This window comes from Pseudonaja textilis, chromosome 2 (assembly GCF_049901715.1).
Source record: "Pseudonaja textilis isolate UNSWEBS1 chromosome 2, rPseTex1.2, whole genome shotgun sequence".
NCBI classification, from domain to species: Eukaryota; Metazoa; Chordata; class Lepidosauria; order Squamata; family Elapidae; genus Pseudonaja; species Pseudonaja textilis.
The window spans coordinates 56699196-56724465 of NC_141991.1; the positions used below are offsets into that span (position 1 = coordinate 56699196).

The window sequence follows — 25270 nt, forward strand, 5'->3', positions numbered from 1 at the left end:
AGAAGCCAAATAATAGTAATAATAAAAAGAGAATTTCTTCAGGTTCTTGTATAACTTAATCCAATCGATTGGTTAGATAGCAGAAAAAACTCAAAAAAGGAAGAAAACATCATAAACAGAAAAAGGAAAAAATTGTTAAATCCTGGAGAAGGAGGAAAAATAGAAGATAAAAAACTAAAGAAGAAAAAAAGAAGTTCTTCAAGTTCTTCAACACCTTAATCCAATTAAGAAGTCTCAGGTATAAAAAGATGTACAAAGAAAAAAAAAGGAAAAAAAACCCAATATGGAAAGTAATAAAAAATACAGGGGAGGGAGAGAGAGAAAAGAGACTACTTGCTTAAAAGAAAAAAAAAGAACGAAAACATTAATACTAAAGCTTTTCCTTTAAAATAAAATGCAAATGTAAAAATTAGACTTCAAAAACAAAAAGGATTAAAACAAGTTCCAGAAGGCCAAAGATCCAAATAACTACTACAAAAAGTAAGCTAGTAAGGAGGGAGTTTGTTAAAGTAAGAAATAGCCCAGCTTAAAAAAAGTAGAAAGAACACACTGCACCTTATTTAGTTATCCAAGGCTTTTGTTAAAATTTATAACTCTCTTCTCTATAGTCTTATCATCTTTTTTTTCTGTAAACTTCAACACCAGACTGCAGCTACTGATAGAAACCCAGAAGAGCACCTGCAATAATATTCTCCCATGCTCTTCCCTCTATCTTATCAAACAGGCTCAAAGTCCTTGAGAAGAAGTCTCAGATCTTTCTCAGCTTTGTCTGGTCAAGAGAAAAAAAAAGACATACAATATTTCCAAGCCTCTAGCTGTCAGTGTTACAAAGTTTCTTCTGCTTTCACTTTCCCCCTCCTTTTCCAAACAAGATATAATAAAAATTAATTAAAAAGGGAAAAAGAAATTTAAAAAGATGACTAGAAGGGAGTCTCTAGCCTAAAATGTTATAAAGTCAAAAAGGAGAGAAAAAATAGGTAGAAAAAACCCAGTCCAGTTTCAAAATATAAAATCATATGTAAAAAGTCCAGCAAAGAAAAAAAATTACTTTGACTTCCTGTTTAAAATTGCCGCTTAATCACTTCTTTCTAAAATTTTACAGATTCTTTTCCTTAGGGTATCCTTTCAAATCTTAAAGTAAAAAATAAAATTCTCTCCAAAACCGGCACACTTTCTCTTTCTGTTCCCCATTAAAGGCAGCTTTAATGGCTGCCTCTTTGCTGCTGGCAAAAAGAGCTTCTCCTGGATCTACCAGGGACTTTGCGATATCCCTGGGATCGACAGGATGCGCTCTTTACATTCACCGTCTCTTCGGGACAGTTTAGATCCGTTTGGACCATCCAGGAGCAAAGATATCAGCAGCGATCTCAGACCTCCAAGATCGCATGCCGTATCGTTGCGACGCCATTTCCGCCCTTCCAGCTTCTTTGGCAGTTTCTTGAATGGGGTATTTACTTGATTGTTGGTCTGAAGTTTATCTTGGAGTTAATCTATGCTGATCTGGGTGCTGATTGCTGGTGGAGAGGTGCTGGAGTCTTTGTTCCTTTTTGGGCTGGGTGATAGTCTTTTTTGAATAGAACATCAAGGATTCCTCATATCATATTTTTGCTTTAATACTCAACCATTTGGCTTTTGGTTTGTTACATTTTTAGTACAGTGACTTTAGACCAGGGTTGTTAAATTCGCGGACCACAGGCCAGATACGTCACGTGCTGGCCCTGCCCCTGCCTGGTTTAGCAATGGGGGGAAAAGTCCTGATATGTCATGTGATGCTGCCGTGCAATGCGAGTTTGACACCCTTGCTTTAGACTGATCTTAAAATGCTCTGGAATTCTTGAAGTAATTGCGGGTCCCATCCCTGAGGGAGATATACCTGTTGAGACCCAGAAGAAGGGCCTTCTCCATGGTGGCTTCCTCTCTGGAACATCATTCCCCCAGAGATTAGAACAGCCCCACCTAATACTCTTCCAGAAGGTGGTGAAGACCTGGTTCTGCCACTGAGCCTGTGGAACCCGGAGTGGGATGGAGCCCATTAAATGGCTCATGTGATCTGCTGTCGCGGGCAGAGGGTGGGAATTGGAGGGTGATTTTGTTATATTGTACTATATTAATTTATTTGATTTTTTGTTAGTTTTTATTGTTTTAAATGTGGTTTTATATTCTGTAAGCTGCTTTGAGTTGCTATAGGTGAATAGGCGGCAATATAAATTGAATAAATAAATATTCAAATCATATTAATAATAATTCAGTTATGCTGGTTTTGAATTACTGAACACAGCTATCTTCTCTTTTGTTGCTTTTTTAAACATAATGTGTTAATTGTCACCTGCTATTTTACCCTTAGGCCTGGAGTGGGTAATGTAATGATTAAATAACCATGTTGTTACAACACTATATAAAGTTTTTCTGTATCTTTTCAAAGTTAAATCGTTCATTGTTTTATCTTTCCAGTAAATCAGGGAGACACAATATTGTTTCTTGTGTTTCAGAAAAAAGCATGTTTAGAAATACAGCATTCCTTAAGCCAAAATGTGGCCTGTTTGATTTTATAAAGCCAATAATTGTGGTTTATTAATAAACTGTACAAAGCACGGCATGTAAATCCAATCACAGACCTGATTAAAATATCATGCTAAGTAATACTTTGTTTTAATAACTGCCTCTTGAAGAAACCAAAATCAGTATTTGTTAAGCAAATTAGTTTCCTTTGGAGGAAAGGAATGGTTGGTAAAATTAGGGAGACAAAATTATATGTCTTTTGAACTAACTGTTGATTTAGTTTTTTTAGAGCTAACATATGGTGCTAATATGTCTTTGTTAGATATGTATAAAGTTTATTAATATTGCTGCAAACTACATAGATGTTCAGCAGAGAAAGGAGATAATTGAAAGCAAAATGATGGGAGTAAATACATTTCAATTTGATTATAAGATGAGAAACTATATAAATGTTTTAAATAAATAAAATTAATACATACAAACTAAGCCTCAACTTATCAAGATTTATTAAAGTAACACATGATCTTAAATAAAAAATTTACAACTTAAGGACACTGTTCAGCAATTTATGCAAAAATGTTTAATAGTTTTGTCACTTTTTATGCATTCAAGAGTTTAGAAAAATAATATGGACAAAAGTTATCCATGCAAATTACATATATAATATATATTAATATATATTAATGCGTTCTAGGGTTGAAGAAAATGGGAATCTCTGCCTGTTCTTCAGAAGTCTGACTTGTTTCTCTGAATGGTGTAAACATCGGGAACGTGCTTTCACTCATTTTAAGGTAATACTTTGGAAACAATTTTGGTGCATGAATTAGTGGAGTTAAATGAATGTGTAAATGACCCATTAATTTAATAGAGAGCATTTCAGTAATATATGTTTATGAAGATTGCAATGCTTCAAAATTATACTGTTTATAATTTCCTGGATAGAAGTGTGATTTTTTTCTCTCCCAATGACTATACAAAACACCAGCTTGAGGACTGTGTTAAAAAGAATGCCAGAAAGTTTATCTCATCCAGTATAGACTGTAAGATAATATTTTGGCAAACCCACAGTTTTAGATATGTTGTATATTTATTTATTATATAGCTGGACTATCATCATCAGATCAACTCTGGGTATTATATAAAACAATTTAAAATAACCAAGTAATAAAAATCTAAGTATAAAATAATAATAAAATAACTGTGGCATCAACATAGCAGAATAGCAGAGATACATCTCAGAATTTTTTAATGGAAAAAACTGGATCTTTATACTACTATAAAAGGATTGCAGAACAGTTGCCAACCAGAGCTGTATTCACATATCTCACTAAGTAAAAATAATTCATCAATTCACTTATATAGATACGTTTCTGGTTAGTAATAATCTCGCCTCAGATAAACCTTATTGGCTATTGCAGGGGTCACCAACCTTTTGGAACTCAGGGAGCATCAAACTCATAATTTTAAATTCTGCGGACCAGAGACCCTGGGAAAATCCCAAAAAAAATCTGCAGGAAAATTTCCCACCCCGTTTTCCTACCAATCAATCATTATTTGGGATCGCAGGATACCATCTCCAGATCTGTTCTCAGGGAGAGAGAGAGAGACTTGGCTTCATGCAAGGAAAGCAGCAGAAGCAGTAGAAGTCTTTCTTTCTCTGCCCCAAACTCCACCAGAAATTAGTCTTTGTGAGGCTTGTCGCACTGGCACAGCCTCTTGAAGCAGGATGCCTTGCAGGGTCCCAAAGACTCATTTCTGGCGAAGGTTGGGGGAGAGAATAAAAGACTTTTGCTGCTTTCCTTGCATGCAGCCACAAGCACAAGAAGAAAAAAGCAGAAAGAAGCAGCCTGGTGGCCAGGCGAGGCACAAGGGGCGAGTGGGCAAGTTCTCCCCTTTGGCCCTTTCTCCCCTCCTCTCACTACCTTGTGTTGTTTGCAATGCGACGCAAGCCTTGTGTCCCCGCGGGGCCATGTGAGCAGCGCAGCCTTGTGTTCCTGCAGCCTGGATTAATTGCTTTGGGGGGGTGCTTTGGGGTGACTTTTCTCTGCGGACCACCAAAATTTTCTCACGTACCACCAGTGGTCCCCAGCCCACTGGTTGGCAGTCACTGGGCTATTGCATTGCTACTTCAACTAAAAAATAGTTGCCGTATGAATTTATGGACGAAGAACATTCTGAGTGTAGATGCCACCACTCAAAAAATCCCCTATCTTGAGTAATTACTGTACAAGATAACTCTTGTAGTGTGTCACTCTTGGTACACACAATAAGACTTCTGATAAGTTTAATGTTTTAAATGATTACAGGTCATTTAACTGTACAAAATTATAATTACAGATTAGTTCTGTGACTGTATAGGCAGTTTCTGCAGTATTCTGGTCCCAAGTTGTTTAGGGTCTAACATGTCAAAAACATACTCTGGAACAGGACTCAGTACTGTAGCTAATTAGAAGCCAGCTTAGTTGTATCACCAGAGGTGTTACTATATTAATAAATAAATTCAATTTTCAATAGATCATATGCAAAGGTATTTGTATTATTGCAGCCTAAATATGAGATCAATGGGTATAGAAATCCGTTGCTAGTCTATCTCTGTCAGATTTAATTTTGCCAAAATAAAAATGTGATTAATTATGTGTCATTAGGTTGGTGTCATTTCTTAAGAACCACATAGACAAATCTTCTCCAGGATGACTTAGATTTTCAAACCTTTCAGTGGTTCTTCTATGGCTGCTGTAATCAAGTCCATTTGCCTTGTTGCTCATTACCCTCTTGTCTTCCTTCCATCTTTCCCAGAGTTACAGATTCTCAAGAGAGTTAGGTGTTTACATAATGTGCTCAAAATATGGTAATGAGTCTGGTCATATGTACCTTGAGTGAAAACTCTGGATTGTTCTCTGATCCATTTATTAATTTTCTTGGTTATTCACAGTATACTCAAGAGCATCGAATTGTTGCTTGGAATATCAGAGTGATTAATATGAAAATATCCTATAGATTATAGAATCACCATAGAAGGAACAGTAGGAAGAGTGGGGAATCATGTGATTTCAGTTGAATGAAGGCAAGAAAGAAGATTAAAATATAGCCTAATACTGTTGATGGTAGGAAGAATACAAATAGACTGATTCACTCAGGTGTTGTAGGAGGTAGGGGGTAGGAGAAACGAGGAAACTACAGCAATTTATCATTTTACTGTCTGTGATATGTAAGACATCTACAAAAGAACAGTAAGCCTTTTTTCTTTATAATTATTTATTAGGCATGGAGAATTCTAGACAACAGGAAGCATGTGCAGACTAAAATCAATCAAATTTCTGTAAAGGTTTCACATCATATAAATTCACCATATAATTGAAGTATGACATTTTAAATTGCTAAAAGTATATAGATACAGCAAAGGCTCATGGCTGTAAAATAGTCTCCAATATTGGTGAATAATTAAATCAGAAATATCTGTCTTAATCAAACATATGCAAAGAATGAGAATGAGTACAAATAAGACTTACTGCTGGTATTTCTGAAAAAAAAAACCCTTCATCTGATACATGCATGCAAATTGTTTTATTGCTGTGTTGAAATCAACTAAGCTGACTTTTATGAATTAATTCAGCTGAATTAATTACAATTCTGATATCACACCAAAATTGTGATATTGGTTACGTCAATATACTTTAAATGCAACAAAGATTTAAACAATGTTACTTTTTCATATTGCAAATACTATGCCACATTAGTTGGTTGGAGATAAATTTCACAAACTCACTAAAGGTTAGGAGTGTCTAATCCTCAAGATTTAAGATATATATTTTCCTTTTTTAAACTTTTGTACTCACCCCCAATGCACACAAAAGGATCCACAGAATGGACTTGCAGGCAGGCTAACATTTAAGCAAAATCCTCCATGCTATAGCATAAATTGATTGGTAGTTTTTTTCCCTTTCATTTTGATAAACACTTTTAATAAGCTTGGGTCACTTTTTCTTTAAAATACATAATAAAATTTAAACTGGAACACATTTCATTTTTCTACACTGAATAGTTTTATTTCAATAGTTTGCAGCGCAGAGATCAGGCTGAAACAGTATGATTAGTTTTTTTAATTTCATTTGTGGTTGTTATTTTGCTAGGCTAATGAATAACATTCGCCAATAAGATTAATAGATTGCTAATATATTTAAAATAATATTATCTTCTTTCACCAGCATTGGAAGTTGAATTGGGAAGGGCTGTTTGGCTTAAATAATCTATGTTGCAATTTCAGCTGATCTCTGTATTATATTGGTTCTTTCTTGCATAAATAGCTGTGCCTGCCAGTAGCATGAAGCCATAGCCTTGTCTGACGTTTCAGCAATCTCAACTGTGTCAAACTCTAGCACTTGGTCAGCTATCTAAGAACCCCTTGCCCTTTCTATCCAACCTGTGTCTACGTTGACTGAGAAAGCATCATAGGCTTGCTTTATGTTGCCCCATATTCCCTGGATTTTCATTAAGTGCATCCTTTGTATTTCAAGGAGAAAATAGTTTGAACTGTGTAGGATGCTTATGTACCACCTATCAGCAACTTATTAAATGAGCTAAGTTTTTTTCCAGGAACACATGGATGCCCTCCAGGGGTACAGCATGATCCTGAGAAAAATGGATTTAAGGCATTGCAAGAGCTCCTATATGTCTTTGCACACAGAATGTGCTGTGAATGACTTTTTCCTCTTTAAATCCAAAGTACTGTACAGTCTATTTTCAGTACTTTTGTAATTAAATTATACTCGTCCCCTAAAAGAATGCATTCCTTTAAGTTTACTGTGATTCTTAGCTTCATAACAGTAACAATTTTAAAATCAATTTTAATTCATTTTGTAATCTGATTACTCAGAAAGCGTCGATGCTTTTTCCTGGTTTCATACTTGAGTCTTTTATCTAAAAGTAGAAAAACACTCAAACATTTTAAATCAGAAGGTACAATATCACCACATTAGGGAAGATCTAAATATATCGTTACCATTAACAGTTCTGAATATATGTGAGAGGCTATTAATACAAAGACATGTTTAGAACAGTGATATAACAGTAATTTTATCTAATTTTTACGTGTTTCACTTTGATTAGCAACTAAAAGTATTGGCCTACAGGCAAAGTCTTCAAGCAAATATAAGCATTGGGATATTTTCCCAAGATGACTGGATTGCCTTCCATTCTAATCTCATCCATGCGCTGACGAACGTAACGGGTCTGATTGTTTCCTTTGCAGAAAGTTGTATCTGTGATGCTGGTTATGTTGTTGAACTGTAAATCAAAGCAATGCATTTGAAAAATCCAAGCATCCTCTTTGAAATTTCATTTTTTTCTTTTGTTGAGATATTATTAATATTTCTGTAATGTTATAGAACATATACATTTTCTCTAAGAAGATTCAGAAACCAAATTAGCATTGTACTTAACACGGGTTAATATTCTTCCTTAGTTAAGCAATAAATAAGTTTAAACAAATATAATTCTAAGGATTTCTGTTTTTAGGCATTTTCAAGTTATTTGAAATATCTTTCTCCAGTATTCTTCATCTATTCATTGTAAATACTACAGTAGTGTGTGACCACGTGCTCATATTAACATCAGTTAGATTTAATCAGTGTAATAATTTTTTGAGTGCTGTCATACTTGACATTTTTTAATTGTAGCACATTGCAAATCCACATTAACAAGTGATTGATGTACATTTTCCCCAGATACTGGGGATGTATTTTAAAGCATTAAGCTTGTTGTAAACCATTACTGTTTGAGCAACAGTTAAAAAAAATAGATTGACAAACCTGAAGGTGCAGAATACGTAGGCTTTCTGGCAAATTAGGAGGAACAGACTCCAGTGCATTCTGTGCTAAGTAGAGATAGGACAATTTTGTCAGCTTCTGTAAAAAGAAGAAGATATTTTTTTTTACTAAATAATACTATGTTATTTAGTAGTTAAATTGGGTAAACAGTAATCTGCTTGAATCTGGAAGTGAAACGTAGCCAATAGCTAAAGGTTGTATAGTACAGCAGCATTCTTATTTGCTTTACTTATTTTTAGTTTATTTGCTACACAATCCAAAAAGTTATGGGATATTTACAAAAATATATTAAGATCATACAGATACATAGAATCAGATTAAAGACCCAGAGTTAACAATAGTAAATGGTGGCCCATTGAGTCCATAGGAGCCACTACCCCAGCATGACCACATGACTGTGTTCATGCAGTGGCACTGTGTATCACCCCTCCTTATTTTATTTTTATTTTTAAGAAAGACGGGTAAAAAGTTCCTATTAAGGAAAATTGCTACTTTATAAAAAAAATCTGGACAATATTGTGTATTTAGGATAAATACATTTGGTAGTATAGTTCTATCTATGCACTGCAAATTAAACTGCAATGCAGGATAAAGTATTTGGGATTAGTATTAACTGAGAAATAGACTAAGTCCAGATGTTGATTGCAAGTGAAGATGCTGCATTTAGACTGCTGTTTAAAATGTAAACTAATAGAAGTCAGTCAGAATAAAATATGTAAATACTTTAAACAAGGCTTGTAAAATATTTGTTTGGTTGTCATTGGCAAAGGCTGGACAACTTCACAAAAATAATAAGATTTCCATTAGAACATGGATATGCAGCACTCACAAAATCCTAATAAGTATACACCTCAAAATTAATTTAAAGAATATTAAAATGTAACAATAAATTGAAATTTCACAAAAGACCACTAGAGTCTCAAGAGATGTGGAATCTTGAAATACAATAATCTCATCAGAACTTCAGGAATAAAAAACAACCCTAGTTTTTTGTTCCTTTTCTCATAGATGATTATGGAAGATATTCAGCATCTAACTTGTTTAGTCATATCTCATGACCTAAGTACTATAATCAGTACCTGTAATAAGAATAAATATGCATGAATGCTAATAATATTTTGAAATTGCAAATCTACTTTATACCTACATAACGTTTCCATCTGTAATACATTTGGCAATATTGCTTGAAGGCTTAAAGTAAAATGAAAATATTGTATATCAGTACATTATCTTACTTAAAAGTAATGTTTATTGAATTCAGCAGGATTTATTTCCATACAAGCAGGTAGAGGGTGGTGCTTTTGTTCTTACAAATGTTTTCTCTAGCTATATAGTAAAGGGATGGACAAGTTTCTTGGTCTCTGCTATAAGATAGTGATCCATAGTGATCCTTCAGCACAAGTCAATCAATTTAGCAAGTTTAAAATTTAAATCTTGGAATGGTAATCATGACAACATATTGGTCCAATATATTTTTTATATAATACTTATTTTCTAAGTGCAATATCTCCTTCTGAAATAATTCAGACTGGCTTCGTTTAGTAGTGCATGTACTTAATAATTATTTTACCTTGAAAGCATTTGCTTTAATTCCTCTGCTTTTAATTTTGTTGTTATTTAGGTTGAGTGTAGTTAGTTTGGGAGGCAAAACTGGAAGCTTGACTATCCGATTATCAGCTAATGAAAGTTCTTCTAGCAGAATTAGCTTTGCAAAGGCTGCGTCTTCAATCTCTTGAATTGCATTCCCAGTCAAATCAATTCTTCTTAGGGTGGCTTAAAAGCAAACAATATTACAATTAAAATATCTTTTCTACAGGTGTTTACTGCTTAAAGGCATGCTCTACAATGTGCTGAAGTGACTAAATAAAGAACCAGTTTTACATATCTTATTAAGATGGTTCTCTGGATTCTACTTGAGAGGTAGATGACTTTCCCAACACGGGAGCTGAAAATTTCCTCCTTTGTAAAAACACCACAACTATTTGTAAATCATTAATTCTCTAGAAAAGTAGAAATATTTTTAAAACAAAATTACAGAGCATTTGAGATCTGAAGTAAAATTGTATCCTTTCCCTCAGTTTGATATAAGCCTATTGGCAATGTCCTCCTCCAAGATACGAATAGTAAGACTTTACTGGCACTTTTTTTGCATTCCTAGATTGCCATTTTTATTTTCCAATTGTGTGGCTCCTGGTGGTCACTCTTGAAGACTGGAAGGAGAGGGCATTTCTGACTTTTTTCTTAATTGGGGAAACATGGAATTAATATTTTTCACTTTTTTTCAATAATTTTTCTTTGTCTCTTAATTATGTCAGTAGTTAACCATGGAGTTTACAAACAGGGAGCATAGAGGAGGAAAGCATTGATTCTGTCTCTTAAACATACCTAGGGTGATGGCACTAGTTCATATGAAATAGAAGACTTTTTAAACTTTGGGCTATGAATTTCACTCAGATTTTTTAAAAAAATCCTTTGAATCAAAGAGAAAGGCCAGCAAGGTATTTTAGCTGTCAGCAACTGAACAGTGTTGATTTACTTAGGAAACATGGTTTGCTTAATTTGTGCTTCTTGTAAGTCAGGAGTGGCAGTGGGCCATATGCAATTTTTATCCTAACTTTAATCTTTTGCCTAAATTCTAAAGGCATATACAGGTAGTTCTCGGCTTATGTTCATTCATTCAGAAATTATTCAAAATTGTAAAGTGGTACTCAAAAATTGATATATGAGTAGTCTTCAAAGTTCTGGCCCTTGCAGCACACCTACAAGCATGTAATTGTGATCAGGACACTTGGATACCCAGCTCACAATTATGACATTTCAGGGAGTGCAGTAATGGGACCGCCATTTGCAACCTTCCCTGCCATCTTCTCACAAGCAAAGGCACTGGAGAAGCTAGCAGGGAAAGTTACAAGTCACTTCAGTTTGTCACTCCCACCTTTTCTTCCATGGTCTTCCGTGATTTGTATGCAACCTGTGCTGGCTGAACCAGGCCTCCTCTGCCTTTCCCAACTTATATATGGCCTGCAGTAGCTCTCCTCCCCAACACCACAGCACCCTTTACCTTACTTCTTCCCACTTAATGACCCAAATGTTTTGGATTATAGTGACAACTAGAACCGCATGGATTCTCATCGCTAAGCAAATTGGTCATATCACATTGGGCTTTATGAATGCATTGGTTAGCCATGGTAATACAGTTTGAATTTCTGTCATAACCTGAGGACTACTCATAAATACAAATAATCTGGATTTCTGATAAGTGCAATCCCATCTTAAAATCAACATGAAAATGAAAATATATTTCTAAAATGAAATACGCCATTTTAGAAATCATGGATACATTTGATCCTGGATCTACTCTCTGGGGCATGAACTGCCATTGACCTCTTATACCACCACCTCTGGCACCATCTCTCCAGCAATCACTTCCAAAGGAATGTAGTCACCAGAAGATTGGAGTGTTTTAAAGTATAATCTTCAAAAGCCATCATATAAAGCAAACTTTAATTTGATTTGTGAATTAATTTGGCCAGTAAAATTACTTTTCTCTGAAAAAAGTGTTATTACTTTCTGTAATAGCTTAGTGATTCAAAAATACAGATAACTAAATGCTAACCAAAGTGTGTTTCTAATGATTGATCATCAAATTTATTTTTATGGTTTACTTACGAATTTCAGCAAAATCAGATACTTTCACCTTCTTGATTTTGTTGAATCGTGCATAAAGGTAACCTGTTTCCTTTGGCAGAACAGGGATACTTTCAATATCCATTTCTTCGCAGTAAATTGAACGAATTAAACAAACACATAGTAGACAAGTAGCCAATTCTGAAAGTATATAATTTTGTGTCAGTTTATGTAGAAGCCTGATAAATGTTTCAACAGTTAATAATAAAATGATCTTCCACAATTTTCTGCAGAATCTAGGTTATTCAAACATCCTTTGAGGGAGAGCAGGTTGGTAGCAGGTGCTTACTGATAGCTCTAGCCTTTGAGAAAAAAGTCTATACAGAGGAAATATACACATTGCTTTGAATAAAAGGTAAACATTCCCTCTAGTTAAATTCAATTCCTGATCATTTTATAATATACCCAGTCCGAGTAGTTTTCTTGGCAATCATGTAGTTCCTATTGTTTTCTTCTAGGATTATTTTAAAATATTAAGTTTAACATAGATAAATAATTGTTCCTAGTGCTCTCACTGCTTAACTTTGCAAATTAGCTAAGTTTGGGTTGTAATGAGCAATAGACAGAAACAAGTTAGCCAGGTTGGGCTTTTGGACCTTTTAGTGTAATTTTGAACAGCAATTTTTCATGCAATTGCATGTACAAATTGCAAGATGGTGAAAAAATGAAAATTCATTTTGTGCTGATGAAAACTGTCTTTAGATATAGATCTGTTATACTGCAGTGACAAATCTGTTATCTTTCCTAGCCTGGGAGAGTGACAGGTGATGTGATAAATGAAATGCCTTTGCTTACCAAACTGGACTGGACTAATGTGGTAGATTATGGCCCATAACATTTAGGGAACAATGTATTTTGGTTGTATTCTGATTGGTGGTCTTCCTGAAGTTTACTATGATTTTTTCTGAAAACACTGAAATTCCATAGTCATTTCAGTGCAGCAACATACAGATTGTATATGTCGCAAATGCTGCTTCATGAGCTCAATAAGTCTTCATTGCCAAAAGGAAAAGGGATCGCTACTTTAGCTTATGTTAGGTAGTCCTATCATAGTTCTGCGGTATCAGTAAGCATGTCATTGTACTATATATATTTTAAAAATGCTTACTGAAAAGCTGGAATTCCTATATAGAATTTCTATAATATCCCATAATTGCTGCCTAATTGCTTAACCAAACAGTTGGTTTGGTTACAACACATACAACAATACAATAAACATACTTAATAATGTTTCTTACCCTAATACTGACAGGTTTTGGAAACTATTCTGTTTATTGTCCCAAAGGTGCTTTTTCAGGAGGCAACTGGACTTCCTTGTTTTTTCTTTTAAAGACATTTCGCTTCTCATTCAAGAAGCTTCTTCAGCTCTGTCAGGATAGTGGGAATGGAAGGATTTATATTCTTTGCAGACAGCTGGTCATTTGCATCCTTTTAGAGGGTTGTTGAAGCACTTGGTGGTTTATCTGTGTCCTCATTACCTGCTTAGCAATGAGAAGTGAAACGTCTTCAAAAGAAAAAACAAAGTCCGGGCTTCCAGTTTGAGCTTCTTTGGCGACAGACTGAAATCTGCGATCATGCGCAGTTTCAATCTATGCTCGCCGCTGGAGTGCCCCGAGCCGGCTGGTTTTGGGGCTAAGCCACCCCGTAGAGGTGGTGAAGAGGGGGGAGACTGCCAGCAGGGCCAAGGAGAGTCGCATCTCTCCTCCTCAGTTGGCCATTACTCCCTTTCCTGAAGGCAGTTGCAGCAGTGGTCAGAAATGGCCACCTCAAAGAAGAATCGACCGGAAAACAATGTGCAGGAGGAAGATAAGAAAAGAAAGTTTTGGCTGACCGGGTTGAACTGAAAAAGCAACAATGCAAGGTACCCTGGAATTTGAATTATAAAGAACAACATTATTCCCAAAGAAGACTTTGAAGTGGTGAATGAGAGAGGGAAGTGAAAGGATTTAGTTTTTTTTTCTTTTCTTCCCTATATTGACAACTAAGAGACTTAAGCAAGAAACCAGCAAAAATCCACTTGGACATTAACAGGTATTTAAGCTGAAAATAAAATGCCAAAGGGATAATAAAGATTTCTGGATTCTCAAAAACTTTTAAAAGAAGGAAAAAAACAAAAGGGTGGGATCTGGAAAAATGGAGGAGACCACCTGGAAATGAAAGGAATTAACAGTGAAACTTTAACAAGATTCCTAAAAGATACATTTTAACTGAAACTTTGTAACAAGATAAGAGAACCTCAGGAAGAGAAAGTGGAAAAAAGAAGCAAGAAGAAACAGCTTTGGATTATTTGGATTACTTGGTGATTTTTGGATATTTGGGTATTGGATCTAAAGGACTAAAATTAATTGATTGGTTGTTTAAAAGTTTTTAAAATGGTATCACTCTTGGAAGAATTGAGAATGGAACTTAAAAAATAGAAAGAAGATGCACAAGAAGGAAGAGGTTCTTTTGGTTTCGTATTTCAATTTTTAGAAATGGAGATCCTGAACTATGAGAAACAACAAGAAATGCCTATAGAACAAGAAGGGCAGGACAAAGAAGAAACCCTCTTCAATGACCAAGTATTTCTATGTGGGGAAAAGAAAGGAAAGGGGGGAAAGAGAATGGAAAATTTAAGATCTGAAAAAACAACCCCAAAAAAGAATACTTTGAAAAGTAATTACAACATTAGGAAGAAACAGAAGAGAGGATTACAGAAGAGAGAATCAGAATTAGAGAGAGAAGTGGTCAAAAAGGGAAGGGAGAAGAAGAGCGGGGAGAGGGAAAGGAAAAGAAATTATAAAGGATAGAAACAGGACATAGAGAAATAGGGAAAACGTACAAGGATTAAGGGTATAAGCCTATTTAGAAGACACAGAGATAATGGGTGAAAATTTAATTGAAAGGGGGATTCTGCAAGGGTACGTAAGATAGTATTGTTACATTAGAAATAGAAATGAACTTTGAAAATATGAAACAAGTGTGATTAAAATGATAGATAAAATACTCATTGTAATGTAATGGAATGTTTGATAAATAAGTGAAATAAAGAGAATGAGAGAATGATATTAGGAAAGAAGGAGAACATTTTAATTATTATACATGTGTTATAAAAATTAAGTGATAGGAATATGAAAGAAACATGAAAAAGTTATGGACTTTTTCAAGACTGTACCAAGCAGAATTTGACTGGAAGTTATGTGTTATATTGAATGTTAAAATGGTAAAGACATAAATTGAAGTTTAAATAAGAGTTGAATGGATAAAAATTAAAAGAGACAAAGGTGTCATACTCCAATTAGTAACTACAGGGGAAAATTTTGTTTAATGAGAAAAGAAAAGAAAAGAAAATATGAAATTGAAACAGGACAGACAAAAGTATAAATATAATGACTAGAAAGGTGTTAAAACTTAGAAAAAGATATATATAATTGAATTTATAAAGGAATGAGATAATTAAAAGTAAGATTGAGAAAACTAAGGGAAGGGAAAAATTATTGAGAAAATGTTAAAATAGTAATAAGATATGGAATAGAACACAAAGATGAATATGAAATTGAATTTGTGTCTGTATGGAGAAGTGATAACCCGGGACCATGCTATTCTCAAAAAAAGAAATTTTACTTGTATTATGTTTTGTGAAAACCCAAATAAAATTTTTACATATAAAAAAAGAAAAAACAAAGTCCGATTGCCTCCTGAAAAAGCACCTTTGGGACAGCCGTGACCTGGATGACTGAGAATCTCTACAGACTTTCAATTGTACAATTTGGGATGAAACACCCTTTGAATGATGTGGGAGTAGGAATGGATTTCCAGAGGAAAAATTGCAGGTTACAGGAACCAGGAGCACTACTTAGGTGATCCTGAGGACACAGATAAGCCTTCACGTGTTTCAACGACCTTCCAAAGGAATGCAAATGAGCAGTTGTCTGCAAGGAATATGAATCTTCCCTTCCCCACTATCTAGTCAGAGCTGAAGAAGCTTCTTGGATGATAAGTGAAACGTCTTCCAAAGAAAAAATGAAGTCCAGTTGCCTCTTGAAAAAGCGCCTTTGGGACAACCATGACCTGAATGACTGAGAAACTCTGCAGACTTTATTCTGTTTATTATAAAGTTGAAAAACTTACTTGTATAATTTGTTGTTCCCTCTGCAAGTTTTTCATCATCTCTTTGCAGCTGCACCTTATTTTCATTGAAAACGACGAAAGTATTGTCTTCCTTTTAAATATATAAAACATATAACATATAATATGCAATATATATGTTATATAAGCATAGCTGATAATATAGCAATATTAAGCTATAATGGTAATGATGTTTTTACATGTTACAATAGTTAAAACATAGTTATCTTAAGTTTTTGCTGAATGGTTGAAAACAGTGCAGAAAATTATATTGTAAACTTAACTCTTTCCATTGAGAATGAATGAATGAATTTATTTATTACAGATCCATCAAACAATCAAAATAAAATAAGAAGAAAAAAGGAAAAATGCAATAAAATCAGAACCATACAGTATTCTTATATTTTAACACAATATTCTAATCTCCCCAATATAACCAGTAATCAGTCCAAAGTTATTTATCATTAGTGAAGCACAGTTTCTGCAAGTTGCAAATGTAAATTTAGCCATGTGTTTTGTTTTTTTCAGTGTCCTTATCTGCCAAGGAGTTTTCCATAAAATTCATCTTAGATATCTGTAAGAGGGGCCTAATTGGACATTAAGAGCTGATGCCTCTCTATAGAAGTTCCATTTGAATAATACATGAGACATTCTCCCTAACTGACCCAAGGAAGTCCTTTCTGCTCAGAGGTTTTTCTGAAATTTGCCTTCCTGATAGTAGGATATCAAAGCACAGCGGTGTGAAGGCCCTAAGAAACCACTTAACTGTGAATTTGTTAAGATACCAGACTAGATGGAAACATATCTCATATGTCCCACAACATTCCAGCCGGCATTGTGCTGTGCTCAGCTTGCAATTCTGTATCAAGAATCCTTTGCATAAAGGCTGCCATAACCTGCTGTTGTGCCAGTATCAAATGTGCTTCTAGTGCAAAATATAATTTTTGAACTTTATCTCCAATTTTCTGTTTCCAAGTAGATTGGAATCTGTTCTGCAGGATAAAAGATGTCAGCCTTTGAGTTGAGAGTTAATCTATAGCAATTATTTGAAAATACTTAGTAGGATTGAACTTGGTATCATGATTTTAAAGAGCATTTAGTTGAATTAGATATGTTTATGTAATAGAATTGAAGAAAAAATCCTTAGCTACCAGAATTTTTTTTATTTTTATACTGCTATATATTGTCAGTATTTATCATTAATATTATGAATAAACAATTGGAATTTTGGAAATTCAGAATTTGTTAGAATTTAATTTATACTATATAATTTTGGTTGTGAAAAATAATCTAGATGGCTTGGATATTTTTTTTTTTTTTGAGATCCAACTTGCTGTTTTACATAATCATTTTGAAAATTTGATTGGATTAATAGATGGTAGATATGATTATCATTGCTGGGAATTCTAATTTAATTTTGGTTCCTTTATTGGATTGAAAAATGTTTCCTAGTTAAAAAAAACATGCAAGGCTTGAATTTTTTTCAGGCAAGAATTTAGGGATTTAATTTAGTTGAAGCATGGCGATGGTAAATTCAAACAAGCAAAAATATACTTTCTTAAATCCTCTGTATAGGATGTATTCATGATTGAACTATTTCTTAATATCCTATATATGGTTAGTTAAGTAACAAATATGTATTTGACCAATTACAATTTCTGATGATACATTAGTAACAATGTCATTGCCAAATCTATAACTTTGATCCCAACCAAGAAAGCTAGATTCTCACAGTCTCAGTAGTGAGGTTTGTTGCCAAGAAAAGGGGATTAGAATCTTGGAAATTGGACATGTCTACTTTAGCATTCATTTTTCAGTGAGTCCATTAAGGCAGAGTTTCCTTGACATTTCTGAATTTTTTGACCCTTTTACTCAAGGGAAGGTTTAGAAAATGCAAAAGGAATGTCCATCTGATCTTTTTCCACAATATTTTGATAATATCATTCACATTATCAGGCTCAGAGAATTCCATTATACTCATGAGTTTTGAGGAAAAGCTCAAATAGTGAGGAGTAGTATTATTAAATAACTCTCAGTTTACAGGTCAACAACAACAAATATAGATCACTCCCTCCCCCCAAAATACGCAGTTGCCTAATACTCTGGAATGCATTTAAAACATGTGTAAGACACACTTGGAAGAAAAAAATGAGAATCACAGTCTAGAAAGTTAGAAAAAGAAGAATCTTTAAAAGCGTGTTAGGAACTACTCTCTGTATGTATATCACTTAAATTAGACTTTGAAAAATTAAATAGAAGAAGATTCAGTAAGCAGTGAAATATCTCAGGATTCTGTCTTGGGCTCAGAGGTCTTCAACATTTTCATAAATGACTTAGGTAGGTTGCTCCTCAGACATGCAAATGAAGCCAACTCCATCCCAGTAGTAATGCACAAACACAATCAGTGCTATTTATTAAATTTATATCCTATCCATCTCAATGTCAAGCTGCTCATCTCAATTTGCATCAACTTTGGACAGCTTACACCATAAAAGATTAAAATCATCAGAGATAACATGAAACTACAGTCAAGGTAAAATCATAGTTCTAAGGTAGGGAAGAGCGGAGCTGGATAGGGCGAGAAGTAGGATTGGCTTTGAATTAATCAACCACCTCCAGTGTGATATTCCCTATTGGGCCACAGCCATCTGGCAGAACCAGATCTTCAGGCTCTTACAGAAGGTCAGAAGGGCGGAAGCCAATCTCATCTTGGGGTAAGAAATTCCAAAGGGTGTCACAATAAAAATGAATCTTCAGCCCCACCCATCCAACCAGCCAAAATTCTTTGACTGACTAATCTAAGTAAAAAGAACCCAAACACTCTGTTTCCTTCAGAACCACCTGAGTGTCAGCCCAATCACTAAAAAGGAAAGGCTGGAGTCTAGACAAAAGTTTGTCCAGCAATGTTGGATCCATTTATGATTTCTTGGATATGGCCTATTCAAGGTTGGCAGGAAAACCTCTTCCTCAAGGAGGATTGCATCATCACATTGAACTAATCACAAGTCACTTCCCAAACACTTTCACATACCAGGAGGAATAAATGATTGGGTTCACCATGCTCAATAACTTATAGACTCAAAGCCATCCCATCTTAACTTCACAAGACTGCCAAATGCATTTTAACAGGTCTTGTCCAATTGAGTCCAATTTTGAATGAACCAAAGTGTTTTTATCCCATAGGTAACTAGGGTATTCATTGCAGCAGCCCTAGAGTCAGCCTGAAGCCCATTCTTTCCCAACATTGATTAAAACACCTTAAACGGGTTTGACAGTTGCTTATCTGTAGACACGACAGAAGGGAGAAAATAAGTATCTTTTGTTGCCTTTATCACCATTATTGAACCGTAATGGTGCAGTTGTTAGAATCTGGTGGGATGCTGGGTGTTTGCGAGAGCCCCTAGCTAAGATTCTGCAGAGTTTGGACAACTCCCAAATCCTACTGGATGGGCCTGCCAACCCGCCCCTCCCAGGAGTCCCCATGCAGCCCATTTTGTATGCAGGTAAGTGCAGGTCACGAGGCTCGAGAAGGGTGAAAAACAGGCCTTCAGGAAGGGAGGAAATGAGCCCATTTCCGGCTTCCAGAGAGCCTTTGGAGCCCAGGAAGGCCGTTTTCACCATCCTGGAGGCTCAAGGAAAGCCTCCGAAGCTCAGGGAGGGCAAAAATGCCTCCCATGGTTCAGGAGGCTGACTAGGCCATGCGCACCAGGGCCACTCCCACCCAGCAACCAGGCAGAGAACCCTTTGCTAAAATTTTTGAAGCCCACTCCTGGTTAGAATGCAGTTCTATTGCTGCTGCCTGCTAGCTGCCTGCAGTTTGACAGTTCGATTCTCACTGGCTCAAGATTGACTCAGCCTTCCATCCTTCCGAGGTGGGTAAAACGGAGACCCAGATTGTTGGGGGTAATATGCTAACTCTGTAAACCGCTTAGAAAGGGCTGTGAAACACATGTCTAAGTGCTATGGCTATTACTATTACATAATACTTAATAGTTGCACTTGAGGAAAACTGATATTTCATAGCCTTGAGCTCTTTGGAAAACTAAGGTTTTCTCTAAACTTGACAAATAGTGACAAGCCACAAATGAACAATCCAATCCAAGACAGTTGTGACTTGCCTATCCCAGGCATAGCTGCAGCTTTAGTCAAGCTGCCCATCAATTCATTGGCCTAAGTGAGACATAAAGCTAGTCAGCATGATTGTGTTTAAACACATATTCAAGTATTCAGTATTTCATTATTTTTTCCTATTGCTTATCATAGAATAATGGAGAGGATGTAATTATAATGAAAAGCAAATAATAATAATAATAATGAATATTTTGCTGTAGGTTTTGTCAAGTCCCATGAAAGCACCATGTCCTTTTCAACAGTGAATTTCTCTTTTGAGATGAAACAATATATTGTGAGTACTGATACACTAATCAGATTTTGTCTATTATCTGAAGTACAGTCCATTATTGTCCGAGTTTGGTCAAAGCTTTTGTCCATTAAAGTCCACTAAATCTTCTCTGTGTCCCAGTTTTGCTCATGGGTTTCTCAGGAGCATTCTGATAAAAAAATGGTGAATTCAGAAAGCTCAGTTTATTTTTGTTCATTTAATGTAAAAGCTATTTTGCTTATTAGTTGCTAGCTTCATTTTTGCGTTTGGTCTCACCTATAAATTTACTGAACATCCTTAGAAAATAAAAAGGGTGGGTGACCATAATAGTGCTTGGTTTGAAAATGTAGCTCTGTTTCTCAGAAGAACTAGAGATAAGCTGGGAGAGGCAAGAAACAAGCTTATGGGTTTGCCACAATGGATTTTGGCTGTTGGGAATGTTTGTCATGGCAGACATTATGTGAAAATACAAAATATATGCTCTTACAGGTCAGAGTAAGTATTATAGTGGTAACAGAACCAGTTTGGTGTAGTGTTTAAGGCACTAGGCTAGACATCAAGAGTCTGTGTGTTTAGTCATAAAGTCAGCTGGGTTACCTTAGGCTAATCATACACTCTCAGCCCTAGGAGGGAGACAATAGCAAACCACTTCTGAAAATCTTACTAAGAAGCCTGGAGGGACTAATTCAGATAGTCACCAGGAGTCAATACTGACTTTCAGGCAATCCCTCAAGTCAGAGGTGGCTAGGAGGATGATTTATTAGTGTTTAACTTATTTTAGATTAATAATAGCAAATAGGTATTCTCAAAGAATGGAAAGCAAAATCTATTTACATAAATTAATGATTAAACTGCTTTCCCTTGACAGAATTAATCTAAACACGCACACGTTTTTAATTTTTATGTTTCAACTGAATATAATCTCCACACAGTATAAATTCTAAGTCTGTTATTTCTTCTTGGTATTGACTGAACATCAAAATGGGCTCAACAAATTCAAAATTTCTATCTAAGTATACTGTGAATGAGTAGATAACATAGTTCTGTTGATTAAGATTAGACTATTGTGTGGTTAATTCAGTGTAAATTATTCTATTCTTACTCAAAGATAACTGAGTTAATCAGCATGCTGACAGTACAGTAGTATCAATAAATAACTATCACATTGCAACAGTGTGTTATTTATATAATGTACCTAACATGGATTTATTTTAATTTGCCTCACATAAAGTAGTTCATTATTAAATATGTTTCCTATACATGGTTGGGGAATTAGTTCATGACTTTCCCAGGCCAGAAAATAAATTAATAGCAGGTCCCCCTCAGTTATGACTCTCAGGAGACCAATTTGAATGCTTGGAATGATACATAACATTGTGTATATTATTAGGAATAAAACAATAATTATAGTTTGAGGCAAATTTTAAGCTGAGCTCATGGCCATATTATATATTTCTATAAGCACAGGTATTTGGATTAGGTAAGGATAAAGGAATAAATCATACAAAATAAAACAATAATGTATATGTATTTTATTATTTTTTTGTATCTCCTTGTCTGCCGTTCCCCCCCCCCCTTTATTGGCTGCTATATTTAGCCATGAAACATGCATGCAGGGCTAACTTATACACTGGCAGAGTGGAAAAAAGGAATACAGAACTTGTAAACTACCTTATTTTTTAGCCCGTCCTGTGGATTGTCTTCATAGTCTTCCTGAAATAATGCATCTTCATAACCTTGCTGGAATGTTTCATGAAATAGGGTCGAGTGTTGTTGATTAGGTGGTGCTAACTTCACCAAGGGCATAAAAAAACAGAAGAGATAAAATTTCTGTGAAGTCTTCATTTCAGGAGCTCAGACTTGAGTTTTGCTGAAAGAACCAAGGAGAATGATTCTTGTAACTGGAAGCAAGGAAAGTAATCTGTCAGAACAATATTTAAAGCCCTAGAAGAGTAGCTGGCAGCAGTTTTCTAATGCTCAGGGAACGGGGGATGATGACTTAACTCTTAGTATTCTTTATTTAAATCCTTCTATTGTTTAAAATTTGGTACTATATAGTATAACAATATATATTTATATACTTGATATTATTTCAGATTCCTATAATTTCTGGTTTTGCATGCTAATTAGAAGTAATTGAAACCCCATATTTTAAGATCTGTTACACAGAGTGAAGAAATAGTTAAAATGTGGAACCAAGCTAAGCCCATCCCTGGAGTGAAAGTAAGAGTTTGTATTGTCTTAAAGATCTATGCTTTCCAGAAAAAATAGGAATTGAAAAATAAAAATGAATAAAAGCATATTTTAAACATAAAGCATGCTTGTATATAATTCAAGAAAGATACACTGATTATAGTTTCTAGATAATGTATTATACAGTCAAAATATTTTTACAGTAACTTGTAACCATGTGGTATACATTAAGATCATTTATTGGAAAACAATACCTACCGTTTTGCTGAATAAGACTTCTTGTGTATCTGTGTTCAATATAGTTTTCTGTGCATTAATTCCAAATGGCCAGAGAAAAGTTATGGTTTATTTTCAAGAAATTGAAGTAATGCAGTTTCAAAGATGGATAGACTTTTGATGTACTGTCTGTAGGGTAAAAAGAGTTGTGTTAGCATGGAGGCTTACATGCAAAATGTTACATGATAAATCAGTTTTGCTCTGCTACAAAATGGAATGAGTCCAGTTTAAAATATGTTAATCTAGTTGCTCATAGTTGAAAGCATTTCTTAGATCAGCTGCAGTTTCATGCAATAAAGACTTCAGCAAAGTCATATGCTTTTCATTTAGTCTAGCATTTAATGAAAAACAAAGAAAGTGACTTCTGTTTCAGATAAAGCATAAGCATTCCATTTGTGTGTGTGTAGGAAAAAAGTTGCAAAACTTAAGCTTGCAGCATAAACTTTAAAACATCAGTTGGTTGACACTGTTTTCCATTCACCTTCTTGAGTCTTCAGCAGTGTCAGAGTTAATTACTTTTATTTTTTGAAAGACTGGCTAGCATTCCAATCTTAATAGATCATTACAGAAAAGAGTGAAAAATACAGAAAACAATGAAAAATATTCATTGAACATATAATGTTTAGGAGAAGCAGGTTTGCATTATAAAGGATTTCAGTGAAAACTTTTGATATGTCCTGCTATAAAACATTTCAGAACATTCATTGTTTTATATATAGACAGTAAAGATTAATAAGAACTGGATATGCACAAAATCATTTAATGTTGAATAACGTGTCTGTTTCATTTATTGGATTTTGTTGCATTCTTCCATTTGATAGACCTGCTAAAAATATCAGCTGAGATTTTTATTTCTTAACTTTAGAGAGCTTTTTAAAACAACAGCTACCCTGAAGGTTTTTTACACATCTTATTGCTCCACAAAAGTCAGAGTTCAGAAACCAGCTGTTTGCTCTGGAATACCATCTCAGTTGGAATTGGATGCTTTGGATAATAGCACATCTGTTGCTTTACAATTTGTGCTCTTTTGCAACTTGATCCATGTTTAACATAACCGTTCTCTCCATTCACTGTGTTGACTGAGAGTGTTGTTAAATGCAAAACTGGAATCAGTTCACATTATGTTGCAATTTTTTTGGTCTTTTGTTGGTTTTGAATATGAATGCATGTGAAGACTTTTTAAAGTTCTGTCATCTGTTTTGTCTTCTGTTTAGTAAATTCAGGGGTTATTGAATATAGATCTCTAATTTTTATATTATATTTTCACCCAAATATGAGGTCTGGAAGAATGGAAACAAACATATATTCCAAGCTAGTATTCAGAGAAGGAAAATTCCCATCCTCCCTATTGCAAGCCATACTTCTTTTCCTCCTCAAATTTTCTTCTGACATTTCAGAGGTATGAAGTCACAGTACCTAACTTGGGGGAAAAAATCAGTAAATGTAGCTTCCATCTATTAAAATTGATGCATTCATACTTAGGGCCAATTACTTTGGAAATGTCCATATTCAGCATGTTTTCTAAGGAATGAGTTAATAAGCAACTCTTCATTCAGAAGTGTGCACTGCATGCAAGTAAGCTTAATTTTATACTTTGGTCACTATTAGTACACAGATTGAGGCAGTTTATAGCAGTTTTGTTTATTTAAATTATGTATGGCTGCCCAGGTTGTACTTACTTGACTTACAACAGCCAAGAAAACAAGAAAAATTTTGAATGAAAACGCAGACAAACATGTTCATACCTGCTTTTTGATGGGAACAATTATTCCAGGCCCATTATCTGGAGAAATACTCAGATTAATAAAGGCCAGCAGAATCAGAGCCAGCCAAACATTGGGAGAGAAGTGAATAGATCATTTCACACGACAAGGAAAAAGCATTGTTTCGGGGAAGGGACCCAAAATGTAGCTACCCAATATAGTGAATGGGACTGAGTAATGTCATTGGAAAGGTTCCTCCTGCAAATTACCCTGTCCTGTGGGGCATTATAGGTGATAACACCACCTTAAATTGTTGTTTCTGGGAAGAAAAACAATTGCAATTGTACTGTCACAATGATCACATTCCATTCATGTCCTCCATTTACATCAGGGTGTCCCAGCTCCCAGAATTTCTCAGCTGGGACATCCTGATGTAGATGATGAAACAAATGTTCTACTGTGAGTTTCTGATCTAGTTTATTCTCTGAGATTTCTCCAGTTGCAGCCTCTTAACTCAATCTTTGTTAACCAGAGAAAGATCTGTCGGAAGTCATACAAAGAGGTAGGATGATATTGCCATTGCAAAACTTCCAACTGTT

At 34.9% G+C, this 25270-nt stretch overlaps 2 protein-coding genes across 3 annotated transcripts in view; one reads left to right on the plus strand and one right to left on the minus strand.

The window, feature by feature from the left end:
* Positions 1–25270, plus strand: part of CENPP (centromere protein P) — a 147581-nt gene that overhangs the window by 12798 nt on the left and 109513 nt on the right. For both annotated transcript variants that reach the window (XM_087923971.1, XM_026724588.2), the window contains exon 7: positions 3194–3290. In XM_087923971.1, coding sequence (XP_087780097.1) covers positions 3194–3290 — 97 coding nt within the window. The remainder of the gene's footprint in view (positions 1–3193; positions 3291–25270) is intronic.
* Positions 5677–23387, minus strand: OGN (osteoglycin). Its single transcript, XM_026724607.2, has 7 exons — positions 22951–23387; positions 22171–22400; positions 16122–16212; positions 11994–12152; positions 9895–10097; positions 8307–8402; positions 5677–7782 (listed from the first exon to the last, which is right to left on the minus strand). Exons 2-7 carry the CDS (start codon positions 22342–22344, stop codon positions 7609–7611), a joined length of 897 nt encoding a protein of 298 aa, XP_026580392.1. The 5' UTR covers positions 22345–22400; positions 22951–23387; the 3' UTR covers positions 5677–7608.